This window comes from Thermothielavioides terrestris, chromosome 2, assembly GCF_000226115.1.
Source record: "Thermothielavioides terrestris NRRL 8126 chromosome 2, complete sequence".
In the NCBI taxonomy this organism is placed as follows: domain Eukaryota; kingdom Fungi; phylum Ascomycota; class Sordariomycetes; order Sordariales; family Chaetomiaceae; genus Thermothielavioides; species Thermothielavioides terrestris.
In genome coordinates, this window is record NC_016458.1 from 209,081 (window position 1) to 236,624 (window position 27,544).

Sequence of the window (27,544 nt, forward strand, 5' to 3'; positions counted from 1 at the left end):
ACGCCCCTCATGCTGCTCTAACGAATTCTATCTACAGGCGTCGCTGCCACCGTTCTTTCATCCCGCCAGCCAAATTCAAACCCCGTGTGGAACCATTTTCCCCAGCTCACGAACGTATTTGAAAACCATGAGTTTTCCCAGCGAACATGCCCTTAACCGAAGAAGGGCATGAACCGGTTCACCCCCTGGTACACGCCGATGGGTTGCTGACGGATGGCCACAAAGTTCTCCAAATAAAAGAAAACGCGGCAGCAGAGAAAGAGAAACGTTGGGATTAGAGGCGGAAACGCCTCACGAAGTTTCATCTCCATGTCCGGATTCCCATCGGGAGAGATGTTCCGCCAGCTCCTCAGCCAGGCGGTGGTGCTCCGGACCATGCGTCGGAATCGGGACGGGGCTTTCTCAGACGAAGCCACCACGCCGGCTTCAGCGTCAGGAATTGGCTGGCTCGAACAGGGTCGGTCCGGGCTCGAATCAGGGCTTGCCGCCGTCGTTCGCTGCGCAGTCTCGGGCGTCGTGGAGGCTTCCCGTGACTTTTTTGAGGCAGCATTGAGCTCGTAGAGCCCAGTGACAGCGTAGTACATAGAACAGTAAAGCGAAAACGAGGTGTTGTATACGCTGCACACTCGCCAGGCGATCTGTTCCCCTTGGGTGGGAAAGAAGAAGTTCCACGCTATCAGCGGCGTGGCGCTGAATGCGAGGCAGAACACAAGCCCTAGGGCCTGCAGGTCGCGGTCCGCAATGATATACACTGCGTCGGACGGGAGTCGATCCCACGGCCGGGCCGTGATCTGGCGTGACATGATGGGCAGGTGGACCATGTATGAGAGTTGGTTGTAGTAGGCCCAGTGGACGGCTACGCGGAAACGGCGGTACGGGGTCAGGAAGTCAAGGGGAGTACGATACCACTCGGATGGGAGGCCTGGGTGGGTCTGGAGGCCAGATATCAGCTTGGTTCGCCTTGTGGCGGTGAGCAGGGGCAGATGAAGGAGAAAGCATCTACTCACCGTGGCTCGAGCCGCGGCCCTGATGTCCTCGATGCTCCTCCCGTCTCGTGTGTACAGCATCGTGGGGCGAGAGACGGACGGCTTGGCATACCAACATAACGAGCTGAGGAACATGGTGGCGGAGAAAGATAGGGCGGTCAGTTCGAACGGGGTCATGGGCAGGCCCTGTTTAACACGCTGCAGTTCTAACACGCAGAACCAGAACGCTTGCCATATGATAATGAGCCTGGGAAGCGCTTGATGGTTAGAACCAGTGGGGGTATCTTTGTTAGAGAAACTCATCAAATGGCTGGGGGGGGGACGAACTTGGACAAGCTATCGGCCTTGTTGATGGCTTTGATATCCACCTTGCTGAGTTCTGGAAAGTCCACGTGGCCGTGCTTGACGAGATAATACAGCTGAGCCGCGGAGACGGGGAAGGCGGGATAGTCAGGGCTGATGAGGTGAAAACCGCCCATGTCGGCGTAGAATGCGTGGGTAAGAGTCCATTTTCTGCCCTGAGGGGCGCGAGGCAGCGACCGGAACAGCTGAGGGAAGAGGAAGTGTGAGCCGGTGGGCTGGCGCTTTCGGGGGCGTGGGTTTATAGTCATAAGGTCAACAACGTACCCGAACGCTCTTCCTTGCACTCGACAACTGACCAAGGGCCATCCCAAAAAGAAGCTCCGGGCCCAGCAAGCCAAGACATGCGAGGTTGAACTTGTCGATCAGAGGGTGGTACCACTTGTCGCGGGGCGACGGCACGCTTGGGTAGGTTGAGACCCAGCAACACAGAACCATGGTGACGGAGCAGGACCACAGGATGTCAATGCTCCCGCGGCTGGTGTTTGACGAAACCCAACCGGTGATGTCGGAGGTGTTATTGTTGTTGGTCGAGGAGGCGGCGGAGCGCAAGACGGACACTGCGGCCAATGTTGTCGCGTTGAAAGCCATAATCACTTCAATGATCAAAGCACCACAGGTGTTGAATCATGACACCACCGACAGACAGGCGCGGATGACAGTGGAATCGGGGGAGGGGAGCAGAGCGGCCATAACCATGGATTTATCATTGAGCTCTATCCCCACTCGCAGTATAACGTTCGGGAAAACGCAAGGCATCATGTCTTTCATGTCTTTGTCTGGGTAGGGCTGCGAAATCTGCAACCTTCTTCAGGGACATGCGGTTGCGATGATGGGAGGCTGAAACGCCGCCGGATTGCCGCTCTGCTCACCGACGACTGGGAACTTGCCTCGCTGAGACTAGGAACGGAGTCCAAAGTATCGTAGCTTCCTCCCTATAACGTCGAACTCACCCCACAAACTCCCCAATTTGGTTGATGTGCCCTTCCTGAAGCCGAGCCCATGCCGTTCGGCGTTATGCACGTACGCGTGGGAAATGGTTTCCCAGTCGCAGCCACGATCACGTTCACCTCCTTGCGGTCTGCAAGAGAAGACACAGTATGAGACTGTGGCTGCGTCAACAAAGGCAGAAGCTGTGTCGCCGCCCAGCCCCAAGCATGTCGCCTCCCGTTGACAGGGGTCGATTGGCTGGCGGCATGAGGCACGCTCATCTGCAGGCCTCTCAGCCAACGCCGGCAACTGAGACAACTATTTTCTTGAGCCATCAATACGAAGTAGAAATCTCGGCTCCTGCAAGCCTCAGTAGAGAGCCTGACACTCGTCGTTGCAGGTGTTCCCCCCTTCCCCCCTCCTTGTGAGCCGCGACTTACACAGCAAACATACCCGACCAACATGACTGCTAGATCCCGGCAACACGCGCGTATCCGAGTGCGGCAGTGTGGGCTGCTCCGGCCCGCAAATCAGCCAGTATGACCACACGCTCCTCGTCGAGGAGCACGTCTCGCCCTCCGTTGCCGAGCAGATGCAGTTCGTCAACAAGCACGCCTCGATGCGCTGGGAGACCGAGTTCCTCGACGTGAAGGTTAAGGACTACTCGCCCAGCACATCCTGCCGATGCTGCGGCTGCTCTTCGTCGGCCATCGTGCCCTACCTATTTCTTCACCGGCTGCTGCGGATGGAGCGCTTCTTTGTCAACACAGGTGGCCGACGCAGGGGCCTTCCTGCACCAGAAGCATTGGCGCTATGTGGCCGTCACAGCGAACAAGCCGGGGCCGCGGACCGAGGCGGCCAAGACGGAGTAAGCTGCGGCAGGTGAGGAATGAGAATGGAGGGCAAGGAGTGTTTGGGAAAGACTACTCTTGGAAAAAAGAACGCGCGAATTCTGGGCTCGATGAAAACATGGACTGGATACAACTTACATTTCTTGCTTGCTCTTCTTACGCGCTTTAAAACGGCTTGGATGGATTGAGTGACACTGTTTCCTTGAAAAGAGTCTACCTAGGCGCAGGGTAACCCAGGGCCGGGGGATCGGATGGCACAAGGAGACGAAACAGGGACAAATCAGGAAATGCAGAGCAAAAAGCAGCTGCAAGCCTTCTCTAGGAGAAAAGAGAAGGTTTGGGGCCATTCCCTGACCAATGCCCAAATGCGGGATCGAACCGCAGACCTTATCATGTTCAAGTACGAGTGATACGCTCTACCACTGAGCTATTCGGGCCGGGTTGAAAGCCACGGTTATTAGGTGGCATTTTGAGGCATTTTTCGCGAGTGGAGCTTGACACTTCTTGGTAGTGGATGGACTGTTACACTTTTCGCTTCTGCAAGATCAAGGCCCCTGAAAAGTTGTCCTGTTGTTGCAAGGGCGTGGTGCGCTAAGGGAGGACTAAAGCTAGACCAACAGTGGCGGTCCTCGACGGCCACTTTCCGCTTCCGTATCTATCGTTCAGCCCCGCGCATCGGAGCCAGACATATCCTCGATCCTTCTTCCACCAACCCCTCCCGCCTGGGCTTGCCCCCTTGGCGCTACCGCCTCGCGGTAGGCTCGCGCCGCTTCCTCGAACTGGTCCCTCGTAACCGACGGCCGGTTGTACGTCAGCTCGACGCCCAGCCCGCGGACCTCGGCGGCCACCCCGTCCAGCCGATCCCACGGGTACGCCAGCTCGTCCGCCGTGCTCGGTGGTGCGTCCAGGCGCATGTCGCTCAGCAGGTTGACCTTCAGCGGGAAGACGGCGGCGGGCGAGTAGACGACGGCGATGCGGCGCAGCGGCACGGCGCGCTCGGCCGCGGTGCGCGCCAGCCGCCGCAGGAAGTCGGCCTCCCGCCGGCCGAAGTGGTCCAGGTACAGCGCCCGGCCGTCGTCGCTGTCGAAGACCCACTCGAAACGCTCGAGCCGCGGCGCGAGCAGGCTGCTGGCGCCGGCCGCCGCCCCGCCGTCGTCGACGCCCGTCGCCCAGTACGACAGGCTGAGCGACCGCAGGCGCTCGAACGGCGCGAAGTCGATGCCCGCCAGCATGTTCATGCTGCTGCCCGTCAGCACCGCGACGCCGGGCACCTGGTGCGACAGGCTGCCGACGCGCAGCGTCTCGAGCGTCGGCGCGTGCGGCACCAGGTACGACCACAGCGTGCGCAGGTCCAGCGGGTGGTAGCCGAACCGGCGGATGCCGCGGTAGGTGAAGTGCTCCAGCCGCGCCGGGGCGCTCAGTAACTGCCGGATCGTCTGGGACTCCTCGTGGTAGTCGCTGAGCGTGAGCTTGGTGAAGGGCGCGCGCTGTGACGGTTTTTGGCCCTGGGCAGCACGGTGTCAGTATTTATTGTGTTGTTTTTTTCGCCTGCATAACCGGAATGAGCAGTAGTACCCATAGCTCGATCCGGACAGGCAGCACAGACCGGTTGACGCCGACCAGCTCCAGCTCCTTGATGCCGGGGTAGCGCTCCACCGTGAGGGTCGTCCGCAGCATCGCGACTACATGCTGCATATTCATGGGCCTGCGCCCCGCCGTGAAGGCCAGGTGCTCCAGGTCGCGCATGTTGGCCAGCGCGGCCGACAGGCAGGCCCAGGTCGCGGTGAATTCGACCTCCTTGAAGCCGTGGCGGATGCGCAGCGAGCGGGTCCTGGAGAGGCTGGCGATAAGCGTGCACAGGACATTGAGGTGCTCAAAGCAGGCCTCGACGTCAATCACCAGCTCGACGCACAGCCGCGCTAGTCGCGGGTTCTCCTGGACCGTTCTCAGCAGCCGCGCGATGCTGTTGCCCAGCTGGATGGCCGCAGCGTCGCCGCGCTCGCCCTCGACGCGCGGATGGACCGGTCCGAGGGCGATGCACGAGTACAGGATCGGCTGCGCGAGCACGTGGAAGCGGCGGCACACCCGCGCCAGGGCCGCCCGGCCGGCATAGAGCTCATAGAAGCCGTAGTTCTCGGCGTCGTCGGACCATGCTGCCGCCCCATGGATCACCTCCTCCAGCACCTCGTCGGGAAGCCGGAGGATGGAGCACGCCGACATGGGGTTTAGTGGGCCTTGAATAAATTAGACCAAAAAGGAAAAGAAAAAGAATAATAAACACGGTAAAGAAGCTTGCGGACGGCTCGCGGTTGTCCCGGGCTGGAATGGGGCAAATAAGATGCCTGGATCAATCAGTGTGGGGAACGGTCCGTAGAGAGTAAGAGGATTAGGTTAGTCATTTCTGAGCCCTGCCGCATGCGCCGCCTCCCTACTTCCCGTCCTCGTACCAAGCTGGGTAAGATACCCAGGCAATGACTGGAAGGCAACGAGATTCAAATCGAAATCGACGCTAATCAAGTTGGGTTTCGACTACTTCCGAGGAAGACCGAGCAAACAATTGGCGGGCGCTGGCTGACTAGGCAAGCTCAGCGGAGGAGAGGACAGGACACCAGGGGTGGCTTGGTTCCTCGAGTCCAACAGAGCAGCTAAAAGACACTCGTATATGTTCAATGCGCTCTTAGAAATCAAAAACCCTCCCGTTATGACAAGGCCGAACGTGTAGCTGTGAAGGCGTTGGGACGGGATCTCGCCGCCCACGAGCCAGGTATACCACGCGATCGTGGCCACCTTGTTATGGCTAGAAAACAGGCCTTGCAAGCCAGCAGCCGGAGCTCATGAAGGCGCCGAGGGTCCTGAGCCTTTACTCACCCCTGCTTTTGCCATCCCGGTCCATCCGGGGCCCTGCGGGTTCCGTCATTGGACAACAGTGGCGGCGAGGTTTGTCGCACGGCATCGGATCCCATCTCCCGCGTGCGCCGTCAGACAGGCTAGCCTGCCCGGATCCAGGCACCGTTGACGAGAACCCAGGTACTGTACATGCATCATGTTCATCTCGGGAACTAGATCGGCCACATGCGTCGCGGATAGCAGGCGAGTCTGGTGCGATGGCCACCCGAGGACCCGGAACGAACAGCTGCAGCGCTCAGTGCAGTCCAGCAAGGGACTGATCTTCCGGCCGAGACGGTGCCGGGAAGGGCCTGTGTGCTGGAGGGTCGGCCAGGAGACTGGGCCGGGAAGGTCCGGACGGCTGCAGAGGCTGGGGGGATGGCTTGGGTAACGAGTCGGTAATCAAGATGTCGGACCGAGATAATATAACTCCGAGATGATATCAAACGAACGGGCTAGCTGGATCGCCTGTCAGCGTGGAGTGCGATGCATTGGGGGATTGCGCCAAGGTTCGCCTCGAAACCGGAAGTGGGAGCATGGGTTCTCAGATCACGGACTGGGCCGAGTCGCACATGGTCAAGCCCGGTGTCCGTCGAATATCGTCCGTGGTCTGGTGTGAGAGGACACGTCCGAATTGGAGATCAGGAGTTCGCATTGTGCGAGCCGCGGCATCCTAGTTCGCTCCTCCGAGCGACTTCGTGCGCCTGGAGGACGTCGGCCCAAAGCATGGCAATATGATGGAGAGAAACAGCGGAATACTTTCGCCATGTTCTTGGTGGCCTTGGCCGTCCGGTCGCTCCTGGCCAAAGCAGCTGCGAAAGTGTTATCTCAGACCTCAGACCAGTATTGGGCTGTATTGGCTCGCTGCGCGGGCCTCAACCGGCTTAGCCTGCAACACTGCCCCACTATACTGCCTACAGCCAATCAGAGCGCCCATTGCAATTTGAGCCCATACTGGTCTGAGTGCAAAGTTCGGGATTGGGCCCGATCAACGCACGCAAATTGCAGGGCGCATTGCACCGACGGCCACCACACCATCAAATGTAGGTGTTTTAACAAGCCGTAAGTTGATCCACAATAGCCAGATAATACGCTTTCTAACGGTGCCCAGGAAGATGCCCGCGTTGGCCAGGATGCCCGCAAACCCAGGAAGATGCCCGCGAACCCAGGATGCCTGCGTTGGCCAGGATGCCTGCGTTGGCCAGGATGCCCGCGTTGGCCAGGATGCCCGCGAACCCAGGATGCCCGCGTTGGCCAGGATGCCCGCGAACCCAGGAAGATGCCCGCGAACCCAGGAAGATGCCCGCGAACCCAGGATGCCTGCGTTGGCCAGGATGCCCGCGTTGGCCAGGATGCCCGCGAACCCAGGAAGATGCCCGCGTTGGCCAGGAGGATGCCCGCAAGCCCAGGATACCCGCGATCAAGCTCGTTACAGGCCATTTTCTACACCCTCTGAGCTACCGTTCGGCAATACAGTTGGATCAAAGAGAGGAAAAACAGTCTCTGAGGATCGCCTGGATGAGCACATCGTTGGTGTCAAATTTGACCAAGTTTGACGCATTGTTGTGGAAGTTGAGGGGGGGTCATCGACCGGATCAAAAGCCGTGACTCGATCGCGAATTTACGTTGGAGGCAGCCGATCAGGAAGATACTGCATCTACGCAGATGAAAGTAGGCTCATTAGAATCGCCTGTCAATGGCGATCTTCAGACTGTAATCGCCTTGGCGATGCGATGCGTGGTGGTGGAGATATTGGCGAGTGATTGAGGCACTTTTTGTCGGCTCCCATACAAAACCGTGACTCGATCGGCCCAGATCTCGAATTTTGCTCTCAGACCTCTTTCAAAGGCGTTCTCTGCAAAAAGTGGGCCAGGTTCTCAAAAGGGTCTAGCGGACAGCGTTACATACAAACTAGTATGGGATTACGTCTTGGCAGGCCTGGGCATGGACCTCCAAAAACAGAGAACGCAATGAAAGAGGTCTGAGGGCTGAGATAAGCGAAAGTGAAGAGAGGACGAGTTTTATCAGGCCTCGGAGCAAATTTGCTCGGGCAGGCCATCTGCCTGCGAAACCGTGGACCGGGTTACAGGCAGGCACCATTCAGGGGCAGTTTCTTCTCGGACGGAAGGAGCGACGTCCAATCAGTTTGTTCTAAAAGCGAGCGAGCAGGAGATGCAAGGTGCTGCCTGGATTCTCGGCCGAAGGGTGCTTCCCGGGCAGTGCGCTGCTTCCATAGCTCGGCGGAAAGTCGCTGATCGCCGGCCCAGTCTTAGGCCTCCCTAAGGTAGTCGCGCACACTGGAAATGACGAAAATTGCCTGAGCCGCACAACGACACAGGCGAGCCGTTGAATACATGTAAGACATGTCAGCACTCCTGTTCCCTCTCTCCGGCAGATGCACCAAGTGGCTGTTACGCAGCACAGAGACGAAACTTAGGACCGTTACACGGCGCTGGGAAGCGATGCGGGTTCTGATGCAAGGTTATTCCTCGGCATCTAGGTCCTCTTTAGGTCCTATTTCCAGTCTGATTTCCGCCGAGCACGAGGCCCCAATGGATGTCAATATGTAGGTAACGTCCTGACTGTCTCTCCGATTTTTACAAGTCAGTTGCCGTCTCTAGTGAGAAGAATCAATTTGATAGCCGCGACAGAAGCAGTCACTGATTAGGACCAAAGTTAGGGTTGCTGCGGCCTCGGTCTCCCAACACCGTGGGACTTGGGACCATCTTGATGGTTGCCCACATACCACGTTTAAGTGTCTGTACGCAACGATGGCGCCGACCGCCGGCCATCCGAGAGCCGAGGAGTGTTTCTGAGTCTGCTGAGGCCTTGTCTCCTCCTGTCCAATGCCAAGAGACCCATAAGCGACACGTTTCTGGGGACATGGCCGAATCCAAAGCGGTTGAGATGGATCTAATTCGACGATGGTGGCACGGAGGACGTGTTTCAGATGCTGACCTGGACGGCGTTGTGTGCTGGCATGGCATCGGTGCAACGGCCGAAGTTGCATGCGAGCCAAAGGAGGGAGGCGACAGCGGACAGGAAGCGCCACCCGCGAGTGACGGCCCGCCGGCCAAAGCGAGGAGTGACTGCGGGCGATGCAAGCGTGGGATCAGGGAGGCTGCAGACGCAATTCACCGGGCGGCTGCCATGCGGGTTCCCATCCCAGGTGGCACAGACTACTCTTCAAATCAAGCACAAAACCAGGTGTTGTGGTTGTTGTCTTCCCATCTTAAATGGTCTCGCCTTGACCACGGAGAGGGATCACCGACCAGATCCCGCCACCGACAGTCCATCCATACTCAAGCCAACCTTTAACAGCAATGTCGCTCGTGTCCGGACTCTTCTCCCTGCCTGACCCAAGCAGCAACCGTCAAGCGTACTTGGCCAGAATATCCCGCACTCCTCAGATTCCCAGCCCCAAGCATCCGGCCAAACTTCGATTCATGGAACCGGTTCTAAGCCTCTCAAGTTGCATGTCAGCCACAGACACATCGCTTCATGGCCTCCCAAAATTGTCCGAGCTGTCCGAAGCCACGGAATCGATCGTCACAAAGACTGAGGCAGATACGTCTGTGACTGTGCTTGAACATGACGAAGACGCCGCCTCGGCCACCGAGCCGGCCCCAGAGAGGCCCATGGTGCCGACAAGCGCTGCCGACTGGGAGTCCAAAAAGCCGATCATCCGCAAGCTCTACATGGATCAGAATTTGATTCTGAACGAAGTAATTGAGATCATGTTGAAGAAGCACAAGTTCAAGGCCACGTAAGTCATGTTCACGAGCCAAGTGGAACAGAAGCCGTTCCTTCAAGTCTTAACCTGAGGCCCAGCGCGAGGATGTACAAGGGCCAGTTTGCAAAGTGGAAGTGGACAAAGTACAACAAAACAGGCAAGCACAGTGCAATCAAACCGTCGAAGTCGAGGAGCACCAAAGGCAAAAGTGCCCGATCCAGGTTGGAGACGCCAGATCGCCGGGTATACATACCTGGGCGGAGCGGGATCGGAGCACGCATGTTGCAACTCGCCCCTCTGTCCCAGCACCACCATCTCCAGTACTTTGGCGATGAGGATTGCCAAGTCGAGTCCACCCTGAGCGCGTACGCCGCCCTCATCCTGCACTGGTCAGAACGCGAGACCCCCTGGAAGACGGACGACGCGGGCCACCTACTGCGGCCGCAACGCCAGTCGGTTCTCCAGCACGTCCGCGCTGCGCAGGAGCACTTCGTGCACGGCCGGGCCCAGCTCGGCGGCGAGCTGCTGCGCCGCGCGTTCCTGGGCATCGAGGCGGCCGTCGAGTCCGCGCTCGAGGTCGAGGCGCTCTGGGACTGCTGCCTCGCCGTGCCCCAGCTCGTGCTGACCCTGGGCTGGTCCGACATGCTAACCATCTTCGCGCGCTACCTGCACCAGTTCACCAGCATCAAGCTGCCGGGGCACCCCATCACCAAGATCGCCGCCTCGCTGCACCGGCTCTCCCGGCAAGCCACCGCCACCAGCAGCAGCAACAGCGCAGATCATACCCGCCTCGCCACCGCGGCGGGCCCCTGCTGGCAGCTGCTGGACGCGTTCGTCTCGCGCGCCTGGACGCTCTGGATCGACTGCGTGAGCCGGGTGCGCGGGGCGCACGACGACGTGACGATCCACCTCAAGCGCGGCTACGTGACGCTGGTGGACCCGGGGCACGGCATGGCGCGGGGCCTGCTGGACGACTTCGGCGAGGCGGTGCGCGCGTCGCTGGCGCGCCGCGGCGCCTTCGCCACCACCAGCCGCATCCTCGAGCTCGAGCACCTGCTCGTGCGCATGTTCCTGCCGCTGTTCACGCCCGGCACCGCGCGCCGCGCCGAGGAGATGCTCACCGGCGTTGCGGCGCGGATTGAGGGGAAAAAGGGGTGCGTTGGCGTGCCCGTGACGCAGTGGGATTATCTCGATCGGTATCTGGTGTTTAGCGCGAACTATTTCCGGGCGGCCATCGCCGAGCACTGCGGCGAGAGGGAAAAGGCGGCGTGGTACCGTCGGCGGATCCTCGACTCGCCGAGGGATCTGTTCTGGCTGCAGACGTCGCTGCTGGTCGAGTCGCGGCTGCGGTCGGACGGGCTGGATGCCGAGGCGAACGAGATCCAGGAGGCCAGGGTGGAGGCGCAGTCCAGGCTGGGCATCGCCGAGAGCGAGCTGAGGCTGACGGGCCGGGCGGAAGAAAGGAAGGGCAAGGTGAGGTTGATTGGAGATATGGAACCCAGTAAGCAGGACATGATCATGGAATTCTGACTATGTTGGGCGACGGCGGGTTACTACAGGAAGATATCAAGCGTGGAGTTGTTCAGCGGTTGCTGATGGAGGGATAAGCCACAGAACTAGGAGACCGGTGGAACGAGGCGTTGATCTGGCGCTTGCGAACGGGTCCAGCTCTCAATCGCTCTTTGAGCTGCAATCTCTATATTTCATGGTGCTGAGATATCGTTCAGGATCAGATTCAATGCGAGTCCATAACATCTCATAAACTGCCAAGTCTCGCAGCCAGATCCATCAACCTGAGAGTAAACTTACCCTGCCTCGTCGTTCAAAACCTGGCTAACATGGGTCTGCAGGGCAGGCATGTGATTCCGGAACGTGAAGGCGTTGACGCTGCAGGACAGCTGTCTCCGGGTCCAGGAGGTGTGACATGCGGGATGCCCAGGGCCGGATAGAGCCATGCCGCCAATAAACCGCCCCAGAGAGCACAACGTAGCTGGCAACGGGAGCTTTGAGTTGACAAGCTCGCTTTAGCGGAGGCCGGCTGGATGCCGGTTTCGGCCGTAACTCATCAGGCCGTTTGGTAGACCTCAGGTAGCGGTCACGTAACACCTCGGCCTCCCGTTCCGGCAAGGCAGCCACGTCTCAATCTTGGGCGTGTATGTTGATGGTTGGCGCAGAGGAGAAAAGGGGATTTTAGGGGCTATCCGAGTATGGGTAACAACCGAGACCTGAGCACTATGAAGGATGCTCAATGCGGATGGAAGTGGACTGGACATTCTTGAGGCAGACCGGGGGGAATCGTTTTGAATTGCTGCCCAGGCGTACGGGGAAGTCAAGCCGGTCGACCGAGGAGATTGCGCGTAACGCGCTCGAACTGCTATCAAGGCGAACCTTGGCATGTCACTGAGAACCCCTACATATCCTTCCAGTTTTCCACCTCCGCTGGTTCTGGTCTCAACTCAGAGACTTGACAGAAAGTAACCGCAGAGCACCTCAACAACAGCCTTGTAACATACAGACTCGCATATGTGTTAAGCACCAATTCCCGTTTGTCCAAACGGCCATGGTCCCGGCTGTGCCGAGAGCGATATTCAGCCCGGTACCTGGCTGATGATGAATAAACAGAGATGGGCCTTCCAAGCTGCAAATGGACAGCAAGAGAAGTCTCTCGCATGACAAGCCAGTTCTTGGCTGATGTGATGATGCAAGGGGGATGGCAAGCCGGAGATCCACACTACGACTACATGGACGGACATTGTGCCCAAGGCAGCACGGAAGAGAGAACATGGATGTATTGCTACACTAATGTCAATGACTTCCTATCAGGTTGAATAAGTGGGGGAGCTGGATACCGCAGTAACCGCAGATCGCTGTGACAGGTGCTGCTGCGTCTCCCTTGTTCCCGTCATGAGCTAACAAGCAACATGACGACATCGACTCCTGGGGCAGCCAATACGTAACGGATCGCGACTCAAGATATTTAAACTGTCATCCAGACCGTTTTTTGAGGTCTCGAGCTGCGAGTTTTAAGCTGGGCTCGATCACAGCTGAACTATCCAACTTGTAAAAGCCACCCACAGAGCACTTCCATCAAACGATCAACATGTCGGAACGCGGCCCAGGAAAAGAACAGCTCAGCGACATCGCCCAGCAGGCGGAGCGTGACCTCAACACGTATCAGTCCAAGACGGGTACGGGCAAGGGACGGGTCCCGGGGCTCGAGGACTACGGCGTCAATGAAACGGTCGAGAGGAAGTTCCCCGGTGCCACCGTCAAGGTCGGCGAAAACCTCGTAACGAACCGGAGCTACGACCGCCCGATCCCCGCTGACGAGGGCGGTGACGTGGATGAGCGTGGACGGTCAGTCCTCTCGTGTTCTAAAAAAACCCCCCTGCTGGAGACCAACTGACTTGAGCGGTAATTCAGCTTCCTCCGCGGATCAGCCTACGAGGGCGCGGGCGGCCCCGAAGACAAGACAGCCCACATCTACCAGCACAGCTCGGGCAAGATCGACGAGGCCACAGTCAAGGGCTGGGGCAAGGACCCGCGGCAGCTCGAGGGGGAGACTGTGCGGGCCGACCGGCCGGACCTGCTGCCGGCCGACCAGGCGCTCGGCGGGCGCGGCCGGGAGCCGGCGAAGCAGGGCGACGTCTCGGAGCAGGGCCGGCTCGCTGCCAAGGCCAACGTGGGCCTCCCGGCCGAGAGCGGGCGGGAGGTGCCGGCGCAGGGGAGCCGGGGTAGCCAGTTCAAGGGCGAGTACTACGAGTCGCCCGAGTCGGTGCCGGACCAGGGGGCGGACCAGAACCTGGTGCCGCCGGAGAGCGCGACGGAGACGTCGAGGAATACCTAAAAGCGGGGGACGGAACTCTTAGATTTGGGATCTATAGTCTATCCGTCGGTCTATGTGTGTATCATCTGGGGAATGCCGAAGTCGGTTGCAGAGAGTTGCGCCGGATCATCCGAGACCGAGACCGGGTAGGCCGCTATAGCTTTGTTCCGTCGCCCGCGCTCTCAACACACTTCTTGATGAACCCGGCCAGGGGCATCGCCCACTCCTTGCTGATTGGCACGTAGTGGCCGCCGGGATGCGTGAGCACCACGGGGTCCTGGCACCGCTCGACCAAGCCCTGGCTGCGGCTCTCGTCCACGACGGTATCCAAACTCCCCAGAAAATGCAGCGTCGGCGTCCTGATCGGCGGCTTGTACAGCCATGCCAAGTCCTCGGGCACGGCGTAGAACCCGCTGTAGATGACGGCAAACTTGAGCGGCCGGCCACCGTTCGCCGCCCGCACGGCGCTCACCCACCGCTCATGCTCCGGCGCGCCGACCGCCCGCCCCTCCTCCATCGCCGACGCCAGCATCGCGGCCATGCACCCGCCCTGGCTGAACCCAATCACCCCGTCGATCCCACCGCTCTGCCCGCCCTCCTCCCCAGTCCCCGTTCCTGCCCCTGCCCCGCCCTCCTCGCCGACCACACCATCCCTGACCGCCTCCGCCACCCGCACCATGCCCTCTTCCAAGAACCTATACCGCCCGCTGGCATCGTCCCGGCGGAACCACGCCCAGGCATCCATCTCGCCTTCGTCTCCATCACCACCATCACCTTCCTCCCCAGCAACAGCGCCAGTCGAAGGCCCAAGCGGAGGAGGCTGGTACCCCGGCACGTCGCGCGGCGACAGCCGGTTCGGCGCGGTCGGGTACAGCAGGGCGGGGACCAGGCCGGCGGGCGCGAGCGCCTTGGCCAGCAGCTTCTCGAGCGCGCGCGTCTTGGCGCGGAAGAGCGGGCCGGACTGGGTGAAGCCTTTTTTTTCGTGATAACATGGTCAGCCAGCCGGCAGGGCATTGTTGGCCGTTCCCTAGTCTTGTCTTCGGGGGGTTCATTGTTCATTGTTGTGGGGGGTTGGGGTTTGTTGATGGGGTTGGCTCGTTTTATCTGGGCTTAAGACGGGGTGAGGGGAGCCGGAGGGGTAAGAGGGGGGAGAAGGATGAGGCGGGTGTTAAACGGCGGAATAAATAATGAGCGAGGAAAAGATGAAGGGAGAAGGGAGGTTTACCATGGAGCATGAGGATCCTGACGACTCTTTTGTTGTTGGCGGCGCTGCTCTTGGGAGTCATACGAGGCGTGGCCCGCTGCGCAGGTGAGTCGGTCCCTGAAGGAGGGTCCGATGCGGCGGCGTTGTCGCCCATGTTGACGTTGAAGTGAGCTCTTGCAAGACAGTAGGTAAGGCGGAATGTGTGGGTGCGCAACTGGGACCTGGCTGCTCCTATTCGAAGCACCAGCATGAGATGATGGTTGTTGCTTAAAGAGGTCCCATTGAATGAACTTGAGTTCGGCGAGGCGAGTCACTGCCGGGAGGTTAGTCCGTTTCAGCCTTTAAGCTTGGAAATCGGAGCCCTGTGGGGCCGCCGCTAGTAGCAGGAAGGGCATGCCGAATAAAACCATTGCAAGGACTGGTAAGAGTATTTTTATCAATGGATTGCGGTAGAGGTTCTGCAAGCAAATAATACACTACTCTGGCAGGGCTGAGGGCTGAGGGCTGAGGGCAGCCCGTGGACAGGGCACATCAGATGCCGGCACCAAGGAGCGTCTCGTCCCCCCACTGGCCCCTCCCCCAACCAACCATCTGCAGTGACGAGCCCGAATCCAGACAGCTGAGAGCAAATACACTCTAACAAATGTAACCTCTACTGATTCCCAACATATCGGCGAGTGTCAAGACGACCCCCTCCATGCGGGCGCCCAGCAATGGGTCGGTCGATCTATGCCAGGAGCGAAAACATCCACATCAACGGGGAAATGATGGTGGATGCCGATAACACGCTGAGATCAGCATGTTAACTGGCAAACGCTGCGGACTGTTGTCTCTGCAAACACATGTTATGATCGTCGGTAAGCGGGCAGAGCAAGTTCCGTGTCTTTTGGCACAGCAACGCCAGCATACGCGGACGAGCCTCCGGACCACACCAAGACCACCTCTTGCACACGCCTCATTGCACGGCCGGCCGGAATCAACAGCTCAGTTGACGTTGGCTGTAGCTCTATGGTACAGGTCCGCCTGTCGGACAACTCTTCGGGGATATCGCTCAGGGAAAATGCCGCGTCGTCGCTGCTCTCGTCTGCACCACACCTTCGCCGCCCGCGTCCTCCGCTCAGTGCGCCGCCTTGAGGTTCGGGTTCCGGGGGTCGTTTTTGAACTCCTCAGCTGCATCATGCGGTCAGTTCGGATCAAGACCGAGGGGTCAACGACTTGCGGGCGTACACTGCATCATGGCGTTCTGGGCCGCGTTGACGCCGTAGGCGATGACCACGGCTGGACCGGTCCGTTAGCTGTCGTGATCTGTATCGACAATCTTCGCTCGCGGAAACACCGAGCATGCTGCGGCAGTAACAAGAGGAGGCTCAGGGTCAAGGCATACCGGCAGCCAAGAAGGGAGCCATGGGACGCACTGCAGCCAGGAAATGTCAGCCAGGGACGACAGCAAGGTCGGTCACGGCACGGGCCACTCAATTGACGTACACACTGGCGTCGGGAACTTCTTGAGCGGGGTGACACCGAACCAAGACATCGTGGCTGTATCCTCTGGCGGTCGCGACGGAGGTTCGGGCTGGATTTCGATGGAGAGTTGTCCGGTCAGAAAGCGAGCGTTTTTCGCTGTCCCTGCTTCCGAAGCTTGCGCCAACCGCAGCCGAGGAAAATGTTGGAGCCTTGTGTTTCAGGCCTCAGGTCAACGAACTGACCAATGTGCTTGCATGCTTGGGTGGGTCTCGCGCTTCGGAGCGGTAGAATGATTCTCCAACTTGGCAGGGCGGAGCTCGGACCCTGGGCTGACTGTGTGACATCATCTTCCCCGCATTTTCCCTTCTGATTCAGCAGACCAGCGGCGCCTGGGACCCTGGCTGCTTCGTGCAGCTGACTTGGGGCCAAGCTGAGCAGCATGCAGCAACAACGCCGAGGAGCTCCTGCTGCACTTCGCATCTCAACCGTCCTTCCAAAGTGCGGGGTGAACTTGGCTGCGTCGTAGCACCCGCTTGCTTCATCCAATTAACCTGCATCGCCGCCCTCCTCTTCGTCTTCTCTCCTTCCTTCCATCTGCCGCTTGATACCCAATCGAGCTTCCCGCTTGCTGTGCCTTCCTGCGCGCTGTCCTCCGGTTGCCGCCGTCCGAAGTTGCTCGGCATACCTTACACCTGAACGTCTTCTGCCGTGCTGCTGCTGCGTTTTGCGTCTCTGGTGCCTTCTGCTCATCTTCTTCCGACACCGTATCGTGCCACCTGTCGAACCACCTTGAGTTCTTTGTTTCATTGCAATTGAGTCTCGTTACCCGTTGGGACGAACACCCCGCGCTACCGCACATTTGCTGGCCGGGCCGTTTTGCCTTCCCCTCATTTTCTGGAGATAAACGAATTGCCGGTCGTCCGCGAACACACCTCCCTCTGAACACCCTGCCGCCAAAATCATGCTCTCGCAACGCGTCTCTCGCACCGCCTTGGGCGCTGCCCGGCAGGCGCAGGCGCCGACGATAAGGACGTTTACAGCCTCCGCTGCGTCCCGGAGCGACCGTACCCCCTCCCTGGGCGATATCCAGCCGGACCAGCACGAGACCTTCAACAGCCGGCAGAAGACGTTCCGGGCGCAGCTTGTGGAGGCGCAGAAGCAGCGGGAAGCCAGTGGGTTTGCCTCGTCTTCGTCCCCTTCATTCTCTAGCTCCTACTCTTCCTCCACGGCCCAGGGCCTGGGATCGCTGAGCACTGCCACCGCCGGTACAGGAAACGCGGCACGTGCCGCTGAGAAGGAGCCCCCGCGCAAGGCGGGACCCCTAACGAACCTCATCTACGGCACCAAGGAGGGCCGCGAGCTGGACGCCCAGATCGAGGCGAGCTTCAGCCAGGTGCTCGCGCGCGGCAAGTACGTGCACTCGATCGAGTTCCACGAGGTGAAGCCCGATTGCGTCGACGAGTATGTCGACCTCGTCGGGAACTGGTACCCGCGGGTGGCGAGCTCGCCCGAGAATAAGGTGCATCTGGTCGGAAGCTGGCGGACCGAGGTGGGCGACTGCGATACCTTCGGTGAGTACGGCCCTCGCTGCTGAGACGACCCCCTCGGCAGTCAATGCTGACAATGCGTTTTCTCCTTTGGCAGTCCACATCTGGGAATACCAGCGCTACCAAGGCTTCCACGCGTCGCTCAACACCATCTCGCGCAACCCGCAGTTCCCCGACTTCGATAAGAAGCTGCGCAGCCTGATCCGCAGCAAGCGCACGTCGCTCATGCAAGAGTTCAGCTTCTGGCCGACGACGCCGCCGCGCAAGCTGGGCGGCCTGTTCGAGCTGCGCTCGTACACGCTGCACCCGGGCAACTTGCTCGAGTGGGAGACGCACTGGCGGCGCGGGCTCAAGGCGCGGCGCGAGGTCATGGAGGGCGTCGGCGCCTGGTTCGTCCAGATCGGCGACCTCAACACAGTGCACCACCTGTGGCAGTTTGCCGACCTCGAGGAGCGCAAGATCCGCCGCGAGAAGAGCTGGAGCATCGAGGGCTGGGCCGAGACGGTGCACAAGACGGTGCCGCTGATCCAGGAGATGAAGAGCCGGATCTTGGTGCCCATGCCGTGGTCGCCGGTGGCTTAGGCGGGTATGGCTCGGCGGGCGTCCTTTGCTGGCGTGAGCGTTGCCGGGTGGCCATGTATACCAAGGATAGCAGTGCCGTCTTGCATTCTGTTTTCTCGTGGCGGTCGATCTTCTCCATTACCAGCTCCGGAAGTGTTCTAGCACAACCACAGGCGTTATCTCCTTTGTTGTAGCCATCGGGGTATCTCTGCAATATACAAACTGGCTAAGACACTGCACTGTGATAAGCGTGCCGTCTTGAATATGTATTTGTGTCTTGATGCGTCAACACAAGCGAGGCCTAAAACAGCAGGCCAACCCACCCATCAAAAAATCCAACTCCAGCAGCCAATATGGATATCGCTCACGGCGCCGACGACGACGACCATCTCCACCGCCATCCTGTCCCGCCCCGCGCATCCCGAGCGCCGCCTTGCTATCTCCGCTGCAGTGCTCTACCGGCAGCGTCGCGGGCGCAGTAGCGGCCTCCTCCCCGGCCCCCTTCCCATCAACTTGCTTCCCCTTCTCCTCCGCATGCTGGGATCTCCAATCCTCCGCTCTCCAACCCCGCCCCGCCCGCGATGTTCAACCTGTATTATGATACTCTGGCCTTGACTTCGAACCCTTCCCCCGCGATCGCTAATCCATCGGCTGCTCCCCGTCCTCGCCCGGCTCCCCCCACTCCTCGCCCATGACGGCCGCCAGGTTGCGCCGCGCCACCGCCAGCGTGTGGCCCAGCGCGGTTAGCTTGGCTGAGAGCGAGAGCAGGCTTGGGTCGGCGGTCTCGACGCGGACTTTTTCGCGCACGAAGACCTCAATTATATTTTTCCTGCTGCTGCTGGTATTCTTGTTGTTCTTGTTGTTGCTGTCGCGCGTCCCGGAGAGGGGGATTGTCGGTGCCAGTGCCGGTGCTTGTGCGGGCGGGAATAGGGAAGGTGCCGGGCCTGGGCTGTGGGCTGGCCCTGGTTGCGCTGTGACACTGCCGGAAGCGGTGGAGGTGGTGGTATGGTGGTCATCGCCGCCGTCGTCGCCGTCGCAGCAGTAGCCAAAGACCTTCTCGGTCTCGTCGTGCTCGAGCCGGCGCGCCGTGCCGATCGCCAGCGCGAGCTTGGTGCCGAAGTTGACGGGCGCCGAGGCCGGCTCGAGCGTCCGCAGCCAGAGGACGAGGCAGCTGTCTTGGATGCTGAGGTGGAAGCTCAGGGATGGGTTCGAGGACGAGGGCGTGGGGTGGGCCAGCGGCGGGAGGAAGTGGGACGGCGCGGCAGAGCGGGTTGTCCAGGTCGGATCCGCAGTGGGCAGCGGCGCGCCCTTGAGGAGGCTGGAGGCTTCGGCCAGGGTTTGGGAGAGCAGGCGGAGCTGGGCGGAGAGGAATTGTGGCGGGGGAAGGGAGCCGAGCAGGGAGCTCGGGGTCGCGGGCGCATCGGAGTCCGGGTAGGCGTAGGAGAAAGTGAGGTTGAGGAGGTCGATGGAGTGGGTTAGAAGGGCATGGAGGGCGGTGAGAGGAGCGAGATGGATTGGATGGTCGGGGTTGATCGTCAGGGTCTGGTGGGGGAGTGTGCGCAGGCGCAGGTGGATTGTCTAGGGAGAGGGAAAGCGTCAGCAAGGCAAGGGCAAAGGACGAAGGACGAAGGGGATGTAGGGGCGAGAACTGACCCCCTTGACGATCCGTGTCCCTACGCGCGTGATGTGCCCCTTGACGATCTCGTTCCTCGGCGTGCTGAGCACCAGCGTGCTCCCCGGGTCTACGGGCGCGAGCAGCGCATAGCAGTCTTCGAGCCCGTGCCTGACATTGGTGAGGGTCTCGTGGAGCTCTTCGATGAGCCAGTCGAGCTCGCGTTTCTGTTCCGGCGGCGCAGGCGAAGACCCTATTAGCACCCAGGACGCATCCATCTCGACGGAGGGGGTTGGCGACGGAACAGCACAACCACAGAATGAAATGTGCGTGCATACCTCAGCGGACTCGATTGCCACTTTAAGCTGCTCGGGCGCAATGCGTGGCCAGATCTCCACGGCCATGGTGATGTGTCCGGACTATCGCTGTCGCCTGCGCGTCGGGCAGGCATCCATATTACCGCCTTTTTGGATGGTCAACGGTCTCCTAGGTGGCTTCGGCAGAAAGTGATGCCTTGCTAGGCCCTGCAGATGCCATGACGATGTTCAGCGACGTTCAGTGGAGAGAGCTTGCATGTCCAGCCACTGAAACAGGCAAGCGGTGGCCGCCCCAGATCTTGGCATCTCCTGTATGCAACTTCAGCACCCCACCATGCCGCTTATCTGAACTTTCAGATCAAACTCCAGTTTAATTCATCGTTCGCACGGCTTCAGACTCCTGAGCAGCGCCATGCTGCCGCACGGATAGCTGAATTGGACTTTTTTCCCCCCTCTACTCTACTGCTTCAATCCGCTGGCACTTGGGACTGGGCGGAGTCAGCATTGCTTGAGCTTTAAGAGTCCCATCATGGCCTCGGCGGCGACAACAGCCGACGAGGGGCCTCGTCCCACCCCATTGCGCAATCGCCCAGAAACGAAACTACCTCCAATTCCCAAAGGTTTGCCAGTCTTATTGACACCCTCCGTTTCTCCCACCACCGAGTTAGTATCTAACCCGCCGACTCCCCCCTCCTTCCAGGCTCGCGCATCCAAAAACGCCCCCTCCCCTGTCCCTCACCCGCCTCCAGCCGAGCCAACGCCGCCGCCGCCGCCGCCGCCGCACCGTCGTTCGACCCAGACGGCTACCGCCCGCCCCCGCGCGCCTCCCACACCGCCGTGATCAAGGTCTCCTCCGGCGCCAGCTTCATGAGCCTGGTCAGGCGCGTGCGCAAGGCGCTCGAGAAGAGGACGCAGGCGCAGGCGTCCACCAAGCGGCTGCCGCTTGCGGCGCGCGTGGCGGCGGTGAAAGCCGCTGCTTCTGCTCCTGGTGCTGGTACTGGTGGTGGTGCCGGCGGGAATGGCGCGGCGGCGGAGGATGCGCTGGACGATGTGGTGCTGGTCGCGACGGGGAAGGCGATCGCCAGGGCCGTGGAGGTGGGCGGGTTCTTCACCAGGGAGCGCGACCTGCTGGTGCTGGTGCGGACGAGGACGCTGCAGGCCGTGGACGACGTTGTCGCTGGGGATGAGGACGGTGACGGGGAGGACCAGGTGCGGGTGAGAAATGTGAGCTGCGTCGAGGTCGGAATCCGCTGGGCGTCGTGATGGGGGGTACTGAGTCACGATTGGTAGAAGGTTACTGTGCGTGGTGATACCGGGTTGGGGAACTGCTTTTTGGGACGATTCAAGGATGGCTCTGCATGGTTGTCGGCGTTTGGTACAAAAAATGGAAGGGCGGGAGATATCTGGGACTTCATGGGCGGACCTGCTTTCTTCCATCACTCGTCTGCTACCCGCTTGGTGTAGGGAATATGCAGTATAGTTGCTAATAAAAGAATCGGGCGCATTCCCCTTTCCTGGGTTCTGCTCTTTTCCTTTTGTTCTGTTTTCTTCCCGGGCCGAATCGCATTCTTAATGGGACCGCACGACACACAGAGGCGCCAACCTTCCGCCTCTAAACGGATGGGATGTTCGACTGGCGTTCGCCAGCGATCTTACTCCGTATGTAGACGGTTCAGTGATGCGTCTCTCGTTGGGTTGTCCACCAGATTAAATTCAGAGCAATTCAGCAACCAAGCATGGGAGAGTTTCCAGGCTCTTTCCGGTGGTTGTTGAAGCCAGCTTAAGCGCCCGTTGCACCTGAAACGCAGCGCGCTTTGAACTGAGCTCGGTCCACACCAGGCTTGCTGGCCCATGTGGCACCAGATCATCTCAACACGCGGAAACAGGCTGAAGGAGAAGCGAAGCAGAGGATCACAGCGGGACGGAAAATGAGTTAATCACGACCCGTTTCGCCGGCTGCGGCCTCGCCGGGGCAAAGGAGTGAATCAAGTGCATCACCACTCTATCCAGCGCCGCACAGAACAGAAACCTCGCCGAGCCAGACGCTAATTGAAGCACTTATCGTTTGTCCAACCGGGAGCACGCAGCAAGACGCCTTTAGACGTTTTCTAGCGGGTTGTTGTGGCACGTTTATTGAGAGGCCATGTGGAACGGCAGGGCACGAGGTCAGCCCCTCAGAGGCGTAACGCATCCCTTGGATCCTCGACATGCACCATACGCTGGAAATAGGTAGCTAAGCGAGATGCCTGCATTGAGACCGGCCGGAAACTGAGTGTCGGTGCCACGCTTCCAGGTAGCATCAACACCGCGACCCATGGCACCATCCAGGGTACCGAGCCGTGTGGTCACGCTCGCCACAGGATGACGGGATGCATGATAATGATTCCCAAGGGAGGTATCCGGACTCACTGATGTGGGAGTCGTGAAGGGGACCCAACAAAAAAGGGCTGTCTCGAAAGCATCCCTGAGGAGGCATTGACCATGATCGTCAGAGAGTTCGCCGGCAGCCGATGAGTGTTGTACACTAACTACCCCGGAATGCGCTAGTGCAGTGATGGGGGGGGATCTCAAGTGCGCGACTCCGTAAGCTCATGTTGTTCACCCCCTGGGGGCAGGGCGGCACGTCATGGAGCCACGCCAATCATCAGCCACGTCACAAATTGCCCGAAATTTCGCAACTTGCCGCCGTCTCTGCCACCGCTCCGTCGCGCCGAGCGACTTGGAAGATCAACCTTCCCGCTCTTCACTAACTCCAGGCAGGCGAAGCTCAGAAGCAGCCTCGGAAGCTTTGAGGGTCTCTCTGGCATTGTGATGGATTATCTGTCCTCGAGGTTCAGTGTTGAGAATGAAGGCTGTGGCAACGGACGACAGGACCGGAAGCCGCTCAGGCACACAGAGCGTAAAGTACGGAATACAGCTAGGTAGGTAGGTACCAGACTAGTGTAAGGAACGGAGGATCTGTCAACGGATATGCTGACTGCACGGGACGGTTCACTACCTCACACTAAGCTACCTAGTAGTGTACTTCATCTGGCAAAGCGCGAAATAATTCGAGGTTACATTCAAAGCACGGCGCTTGACCCGAAACCGCTGCCTGCAATCTCCCGCTGAAACTCTCTGAAGCCACTGAAACGGCTGCTTTGTTTGACCGTTTTCAGGTCGCCGTCTGGGCGGCAGCCCAATGAGCGAGAGCCATGGCTCGAGGCCGTTCTCACGACCGCGACTTCCTCGCCGACAGTCTTGCTCTTGCCGCCCACACAGGCAATTGGAGCTGGAGGTTATAGAGGTCCCGCCAAGACTAATTTCGGCCAATTGTCGGCAATGTTTTTACAACGTTTTTACACAACCCCGATCGCCAAGGCGTTTGCTCTATCGCCAAGGGATTAGTTCGCCGGGGGTACGGGGGACGGCGCTAGCCCCCCGCTAGTTAGGATTCGGGTTAAGGTTAGGGTACGGGTCAAGGTTAGGATACGGGTTGACTTCGTTTTCTTTTTTTTTCGATTTGGTTGAGGTTTCGCGAAGTTGTTGCTACGAGTCTTCGCGATCTTGCATTGTTGATGTTGCTCTAAGTCGTCGCGGCCCCGCTTACCCCGTGGCGATTGTAAATACTTGTAAGCGGCAACCTCCGAAATTAGTCTTAGCGGGACCTCTATAACCACGACCCAATTGGAATCGAGTGGTGTGCAAAGTGGGTCCCAGCACCCTTCGCTCCACAAGACGCAAGGTACCGATGGGACCCCTTCAACGCTATTCCCCAACGGGAAAAGCGCCAGGTACGGACCAGTGTTTTGCAGCCGGCACAGGGCTGTTTTTGTTGTGGTCTTCTTGGGTGCTTAGCAGGGTAGACGTTAAAGAGGTCCCGCCAAGACTAATTTTGGCCAATTGTCGGCAATGTTTTTACACCGTCAGTATATCGCCAAGATCGCTATGGGGTTTGCACTATCGCCAAGGGTTAGTTCGCTAGGGGTACGGGGGGCGGCGCTAGCCCCCCGCTAGTTAGGATTTAGATTAAGGTTAGGATACAGGTTATAGTTAGGGTACGGGTTATCCTCGTTTTCTTTTTTTTCGATTTGGTTGAGGTATTGTAAAGTTGTGTTGTTGCGAGTCTTTGCGATTTTGCATTGATGATGTTCAAAGTCGTGGCGGCCCCGCTTACCCTTGGCGATTTGTAATTACTTGTACGCGGCAGTCTCCGAAATTAGTCTTGGCGGGACCTCTTTAACGACGACCCTTGGCAGCCCAAAAATCGCAATTTGCGCCTTCGGGCGGGGACCCCAGACATCAAGGGCTTCTCTCATTCCTCCCTCCAGGTCCGTCCCTTTTTAGACCCAGGCGCACCCCCTTCCGCTCGCTCACGCACAGGCTTCGTTGGCAAAGTCTACCCCTTGGAGCACTTCATCCGACCCTGAATACTCGACGTATTCAGTCTGTCATTCTTTTATCTCTGACGCGCTGCTATATCGTGGACTCATCAACGAGAACATCTTTCACTCTCGGCTTTGCAACGGGCGTCATTTGCGAACAGCAAAACCATCAGCGAACGCTTCACCCTGTGAGCTGAACGATCACCCACATCGTTATCCCATCGGCTGTGGCCCGTCTCCAACCCGACGCGGTGCCGGCCATCTTCAACTTCACCTCTTCTTCAACGCCTCAATACGCCTGCGACGCAGGCCTTTGACCTCTCCCTCTCACGCTATCCTGCTACACGGGTCCGCTTCACCTGCGGCAAGATGCATCTGCCGACGATTTTCACCGCCCTCCTTTTGCCGCTCGCGGCGGTCGCGCAAGAGGTGACGACGACTTCCACCAGCACCGTGACCATCACCAAGACCCTCACGCTGCAGCGCGCCGTCGTGACCGTTCCCAGCAACACGACCAGCTTCCACCCGACTGCCCCTTCTGCCCCTTCAACGACTCTGACGCAGCCCAGCGCCACTGGCGCTGGCGCGTCCATCAGCCCCACCCCGAACGCCGCGGGGCCAGCCCTCGGCGCCGCTGCCCATGTCGCGGCGGCTGCTGTGGCGGGCGTCATTGCTGCTGCGCTCCTGTAAGCCGTCGCCGTGGGCTTCTGCGGTCGATCGGGAGTGCGAATGGGGATGAGATTTGTGGTCCGCACGGGCCCTTCCAAACCAACCGGGATGGAGACGCCGGGAGCGACGCAGCCTGGCTCATTGCTAGCCCGAATTCTTCGATGCGAGCATCACACCAATTCTTTCCTTTGTCAGACCGAGGCATTCTTGATTCGACCGGACCGGTTGGCTCCTCCAACTGGTTCTGAGATATGGCCGCCCTTTGCAACGACTCTCCCGCCACCAATCTGACGAGACCATCGTTGGCACCTCGATGGTCGCGCGACACTTCGTTCTTGCGTTTCCGGTTCTCGACGGCAGGCAGGCCCGCGCGCCATTGACAGCCTCGGGGGATTCCACGCGACCTTGACCGAATCTCTCTGCCTTTGGCTTTGTTTCTTCTTCGTTCTTCCGGCGAACCACTCGCACGGACAAGCCGCCTCAACCCAGGATCTTCCCCTTTTGCCGCTTGCGGCTCATCCTCAACCTTGATACCCTTTGCCATCTTCTCTTCCCCGCCGTTCAGCTTTCATCTCAACATCCCTCTGGGGCTTATTTATCTGCTATCTTCACGGGGAAGATCTTGGGTATACGCACGTGGCAGTTCGCCGGCTGGACTCTATTACCTATTACCTTCTTGGGGGGCTGATGTGGGACAGATCTTGACTTTGCGAATACGGAGACGATAGATGGCAGGGTCGGGGTCTGGTTTCACTTCTCGGCGCGATTGATGAAGACTTTACGAGGGAATGAGATGGATGAGGCGCAAGGGGACGATATGCCTTTCTACCTTTTTTTTTCATTGCCTTGAACCTTAGTCTTCTATACACTCAATCTTGGTCGATACCCCTTTCTACTTGTTGCTGCCGGATGCAGTGGCTTATTTGAGCTGTATCCGCTCCCACTGCAGGCAGCGTTCAACTTGTCCTTCTACGCCTCGGAATATAAAAGTCCTGAGTGATGTTAGACTTCTTTGGCCAACCATCTCAATTCCAATGGGGAGATTGGCGTGTGCCACACACAGCAAACAACCAACCGAACCTGAACTGGAACTTGTCACCAACTCACCTCACCGTAGCGCGTGTTTGTCTAGTCGGATGTCCAACATGCAATCGGCGATGTGCGTGCCGCTAGCAACCAACAACGCCCTTCTACATTTGGTCTACACATCCCACCCTCCTGGAATGTGAATGCATTTCCTTCCCCAGACCCCGGGATCTGAGACTCGAGATTCGAGACCTCGGGTATTCCGTTACCCCCTTCCCAAACCGTCTCGTCTCACCTCCCGTCCGTGAATCCGTGATCCACACCCCTGGAAGCTTCATGCGCTGGTCCAAAAACCCCCTGATGGACCCCAGCTCAACAACCCCTCAACAACCCCTGGAGACTCCGCAGCGCGCCCAGACCCTGTGCTCAAATTTTCGCGATGGTGCCTGTGGAGCATCTCGGCAAACACGCAACATCGCGCACAAAGCAGATCACCAGATCTCAATACAGTTCAATCCTGGTTTGTTTGTTAGTTTGGTTCTTGCCCCCACTTTTTAACAAGGGCCTATAGCCAACCAAACTCGGCTTTTTTGCCCACCTCTTCCTCATCACTCTCCAGAATCCAAGTTCGACTGAAGTACATTTGATATAGATGAAGCAGTGTATTGAAGGCCATTTTCCTACTTGACTAACTGGTCAGACACCGAAGGAAGCTGTAGTGTATACAGAGGCGATAGTGCCCTCTGACTTCCTATTGCGGTTGGTCTATTTCGTGCCAAGACGGCTAGGAAGGTACCTGTAATTTAGAGCCTTGTCGTGATCCACCATAAGTACCACGCTAACGAACAAACAAGGGGTCGACTGTAGTGTAGTGTAGTTAAGCAATGTGGTGCCGCGAAAAGCCGCAATGAACGATCGTCATCTCATCTACGCTAACTTCACGTTAGTGTACACTAGTGTACAGCTTATAATTACACTACACTTTGCTCGGATCGGACCGAGCAGTTGCGATCCCAATTGCACTGGACATAAGGTATACATCAGCTTTCTAGCCTTGGCTCTGCCGGCGCAATGATCACGCAAAGCCATCGTTCACGCTCATGGTAATGGCGCTGATCGCCATGGCAATTCTCGACATACACTAGTGTATATTAGTGTCTACGCAGTAACGCTCGACTTGCCCGCGGAGAACATCCTTGCAAGAGGAC

At 58.9% G+C, this 27,544-nt stretch overlaps 12 protein-coding genes and 1 non-coding gene across 13 annotated transcripts; 7 read left to right on the forward strand and 6 right to left on the reverse strand.

The window, feature by feature from the left end:
• Positions 1-176: 176 nt before the first annotated feature.
• Positions 177-1,871, reverse strand: THITE_2016321 (uncharacterized protein; the record flags this gene model as incomplete). The annotated part of the gene is made up of 5 exons (XM_003651146.1): positions 177-447; positions 535-932; positions 1,008-1,233; positions 1,314-1,534; positions 1,614-1,871. Coding segments are annotated over 5 exons (1,374 nt in total), but the record flags the coding sequence as incomplete, so codon positions are not given.
• Positions 1,872-2,503: 632 nt separating this feature from the next.
• Positions 2,504-3,148, forward strand: THITE_2086349 (uncharacterized protein; the record flags this gene model as incomplete). Its single annotated transcript, XM_003651147.1, has 3 exons — positions 2,504-2,525; positions 2,750-2,988; positions 3,047-3,148. The coding sequence occupies 3 exons, from the start codon at positions 2,504-2,506 to the stop codon at positions 3,146-3,148; spliced, it is 363 nt and encodes a 120-aa protein (XP_003651195.1).
• Positions 3,149-3,485: 337 nt separating this feature from the next.
• Positions 3,486-3,564, reverse strand: THITE_t81. The gene has a single exon. It is a non-coding gene; the product is annotated as a tRNA-Thr (tRNA).
• Positions 3,565-4,430: 866 nt separating this feature from the next.
• On the reverse strand, positions 4,431-5,376 carry THITE_2111207 (uncharacterized protein). Its single transcript, XM_003651148.1, has one exon. The coding sequence runs from the start codon at positions 5,345-5,347 to the stop codon at positions 4,655-4,657; it is 693 nt and encodes a 230-aa protein (XP_003651196.1). The 5' UTR covers positions 5,348-5,376; the 3' UTR covers positions 4,431-4,654.
• Positions 5,377-6,950: 1,574 nt separating this feature from the next.
• THITE_2111208 (uncharacterized protein) lies at positions 6,951-7,896 on the forward strand. Its single transcript, XM_003651149.1, has 2 exons — positions 6,951-7,056; positions 7,163-7,896. Coding segments are annotated over exons 1-2 (309 nt in total). The 5' UTR covers positions 6,951-7,054; the 3' UTR covers positions 7,470-7,896.
• A 1,713-nt stretch (positions 7,897-9,609) lies between these two features.
• On the forward strand, positions 9,610-10,451 carry THITE_2020004 (uncharacterized protein; the record flags this gene model as incomplete). The annotated part of the gene is made up of 2 exons (XM_003651150.1): positions 9,610-9,779; positions 9,845-10,451. Coding segments are annotated over 2 exons (777 nt in total), but the record flags the coding sequence as incomplete, so codon positions are not given.
• Positions 10,452-12,846: 2,395 nt separating this feature from the next.
• THITE_120177 (uncharacterized protein) lies at positions 12,847-13,593 on the forward strand (the record flags this gene model as incomplete). The annotated part of the gene is made up of 2 exons (XM_003651151.1): positions 12,847-13,107; positions 13,237-13,593. The coding sequence occupies 2 exons, from the start codon at positions 12,847-12,849 to the stop codon at positions 13,591-13,593; spliced, it is 618 nt and encodes a 205-aa protein (XP_003651199.1).
• A 133-nt stretch (positions 13,594-13,726) lies between these two features.
• Positions 13,727-14,930, reverse strand: THITE_37820 (uncharacterized protein; the record flags this gene model as incomplete). Its single annotated transcript, XM_003651152.1, has 3 exons — positions 13,727-14,158; positions 14,219-14,544; positions 14,798-14,930. The coding sequence occupies 3 exons, from the start codon at positions 14,928-14,930 to the stop codon at positions 13,727-13,729; spliced, it is 891 nt and encodes a 296-aa protein (XP_003651200.1).
• A 208-nt stretch (positions 14,931-15,138) lies between these two features.
• THITE_2111216 (uncharacterized protein) lies at positions 15,139-16,508 on the reverse strand. Its single transcript, XM_003651153.1, has 4 exons — positions 16,262-16,508; positions 16,161-16,190; positions 16,004-16,054; positions 15,139-15,946 (listed from the first exon to the last, which is right to left on the reverse strand). Exons 1-4 carry the CDS (start codon positions 16,308-16,310, stop codon positions 15,894-15,896), a joined length of 183 nt encoding a protein of 60 aa, XP_003651201.1. The 5' UTR covers positions 16,311-16,508; the 3' UTR covers positions 15,139-15,893.
• A 554-nt stretch (positions 16,509-17,062) lies between these two features.
• THITE_2111218 (uncharacterized protein) lies at positions 17,063-18,491 on the forward strand. The gene is made up of 2 exons (XM_003651154.1): positions 17,063-17,811; positions 17,885-18,491. Exons 1-2 carry the CDS (start codon positions 17,202-17,204, stop codon positions 18,367-18,369), a joined length of 1,095 nt encoding a protein of 364 aa, XP_003651202.1. The 5' UTR covers positions 17,063-17,201; the 3' UTR covers positions 18,370-18,491.
• A 484-nt stretch (positions 18,492-18,975) lies between these two features.
• THITE_2111221 (uncharacterized protein) lies at positions 18,976-20,635 on the reverse strand. The gene is made up of 2 exons (XM_003651155.1): positions 20,002-20,635; positions 18,976-19,926 (listed from the first exon to the last, which is right to left on the reverse strand). Exons 1-2 carry the CDS (start codon positions 20,236-20,238, stop codon positions 18,988-18,990), a joined length of 1,176 nt encoding a protein of 391 aa, XP_003651203.1. The 5' UTR covers positions 20,239-20,635; the 3' UTR covers positions 18,976-18,987.
• Positions 20,636-20,927: 292 nt separating this feature from the next.
• On the forward strand, positions 20,928-21,821 carry THITE_2111223 (uncharacterized protein). The gene has a single exon (XM_003651156.1). The coding sequence runs from the start codon at positions 21,145-21,147 to the stop codon at positions 21,538-21,540; it is 396 nt and encodes a 131-aa protein (XP_003651204.1). The 5' UTR covers positions 20,928-21,144; the 3' UTR covers positions 21,541-21,821.
• Positions 21,822-24,595: 2,774 nt separating this feature from the next.
• Positions 24,596-25,859, forward strand: THITE_2169795 (uncharacterized protein). Its single transcript, XM_003651157.1, is given in 2 exon segments — positions 24,596-25,783; positions 25,800-25,859. 1 exon segment carries the CDS (start codon positions 25,011-25,013, stop codon positions 25,329-25,331), a length of 321 nt encoding a protein of 106 aa, XP_003651205.1. The 5' UTR covers positions 24,596-25,010; the 3' UTR covers positions 25,332-25,783; positions 25,800-25,859.
• The last annotated feature ends 1,685 nt before the right edge of the window (positions 25,860-27,544 follow it).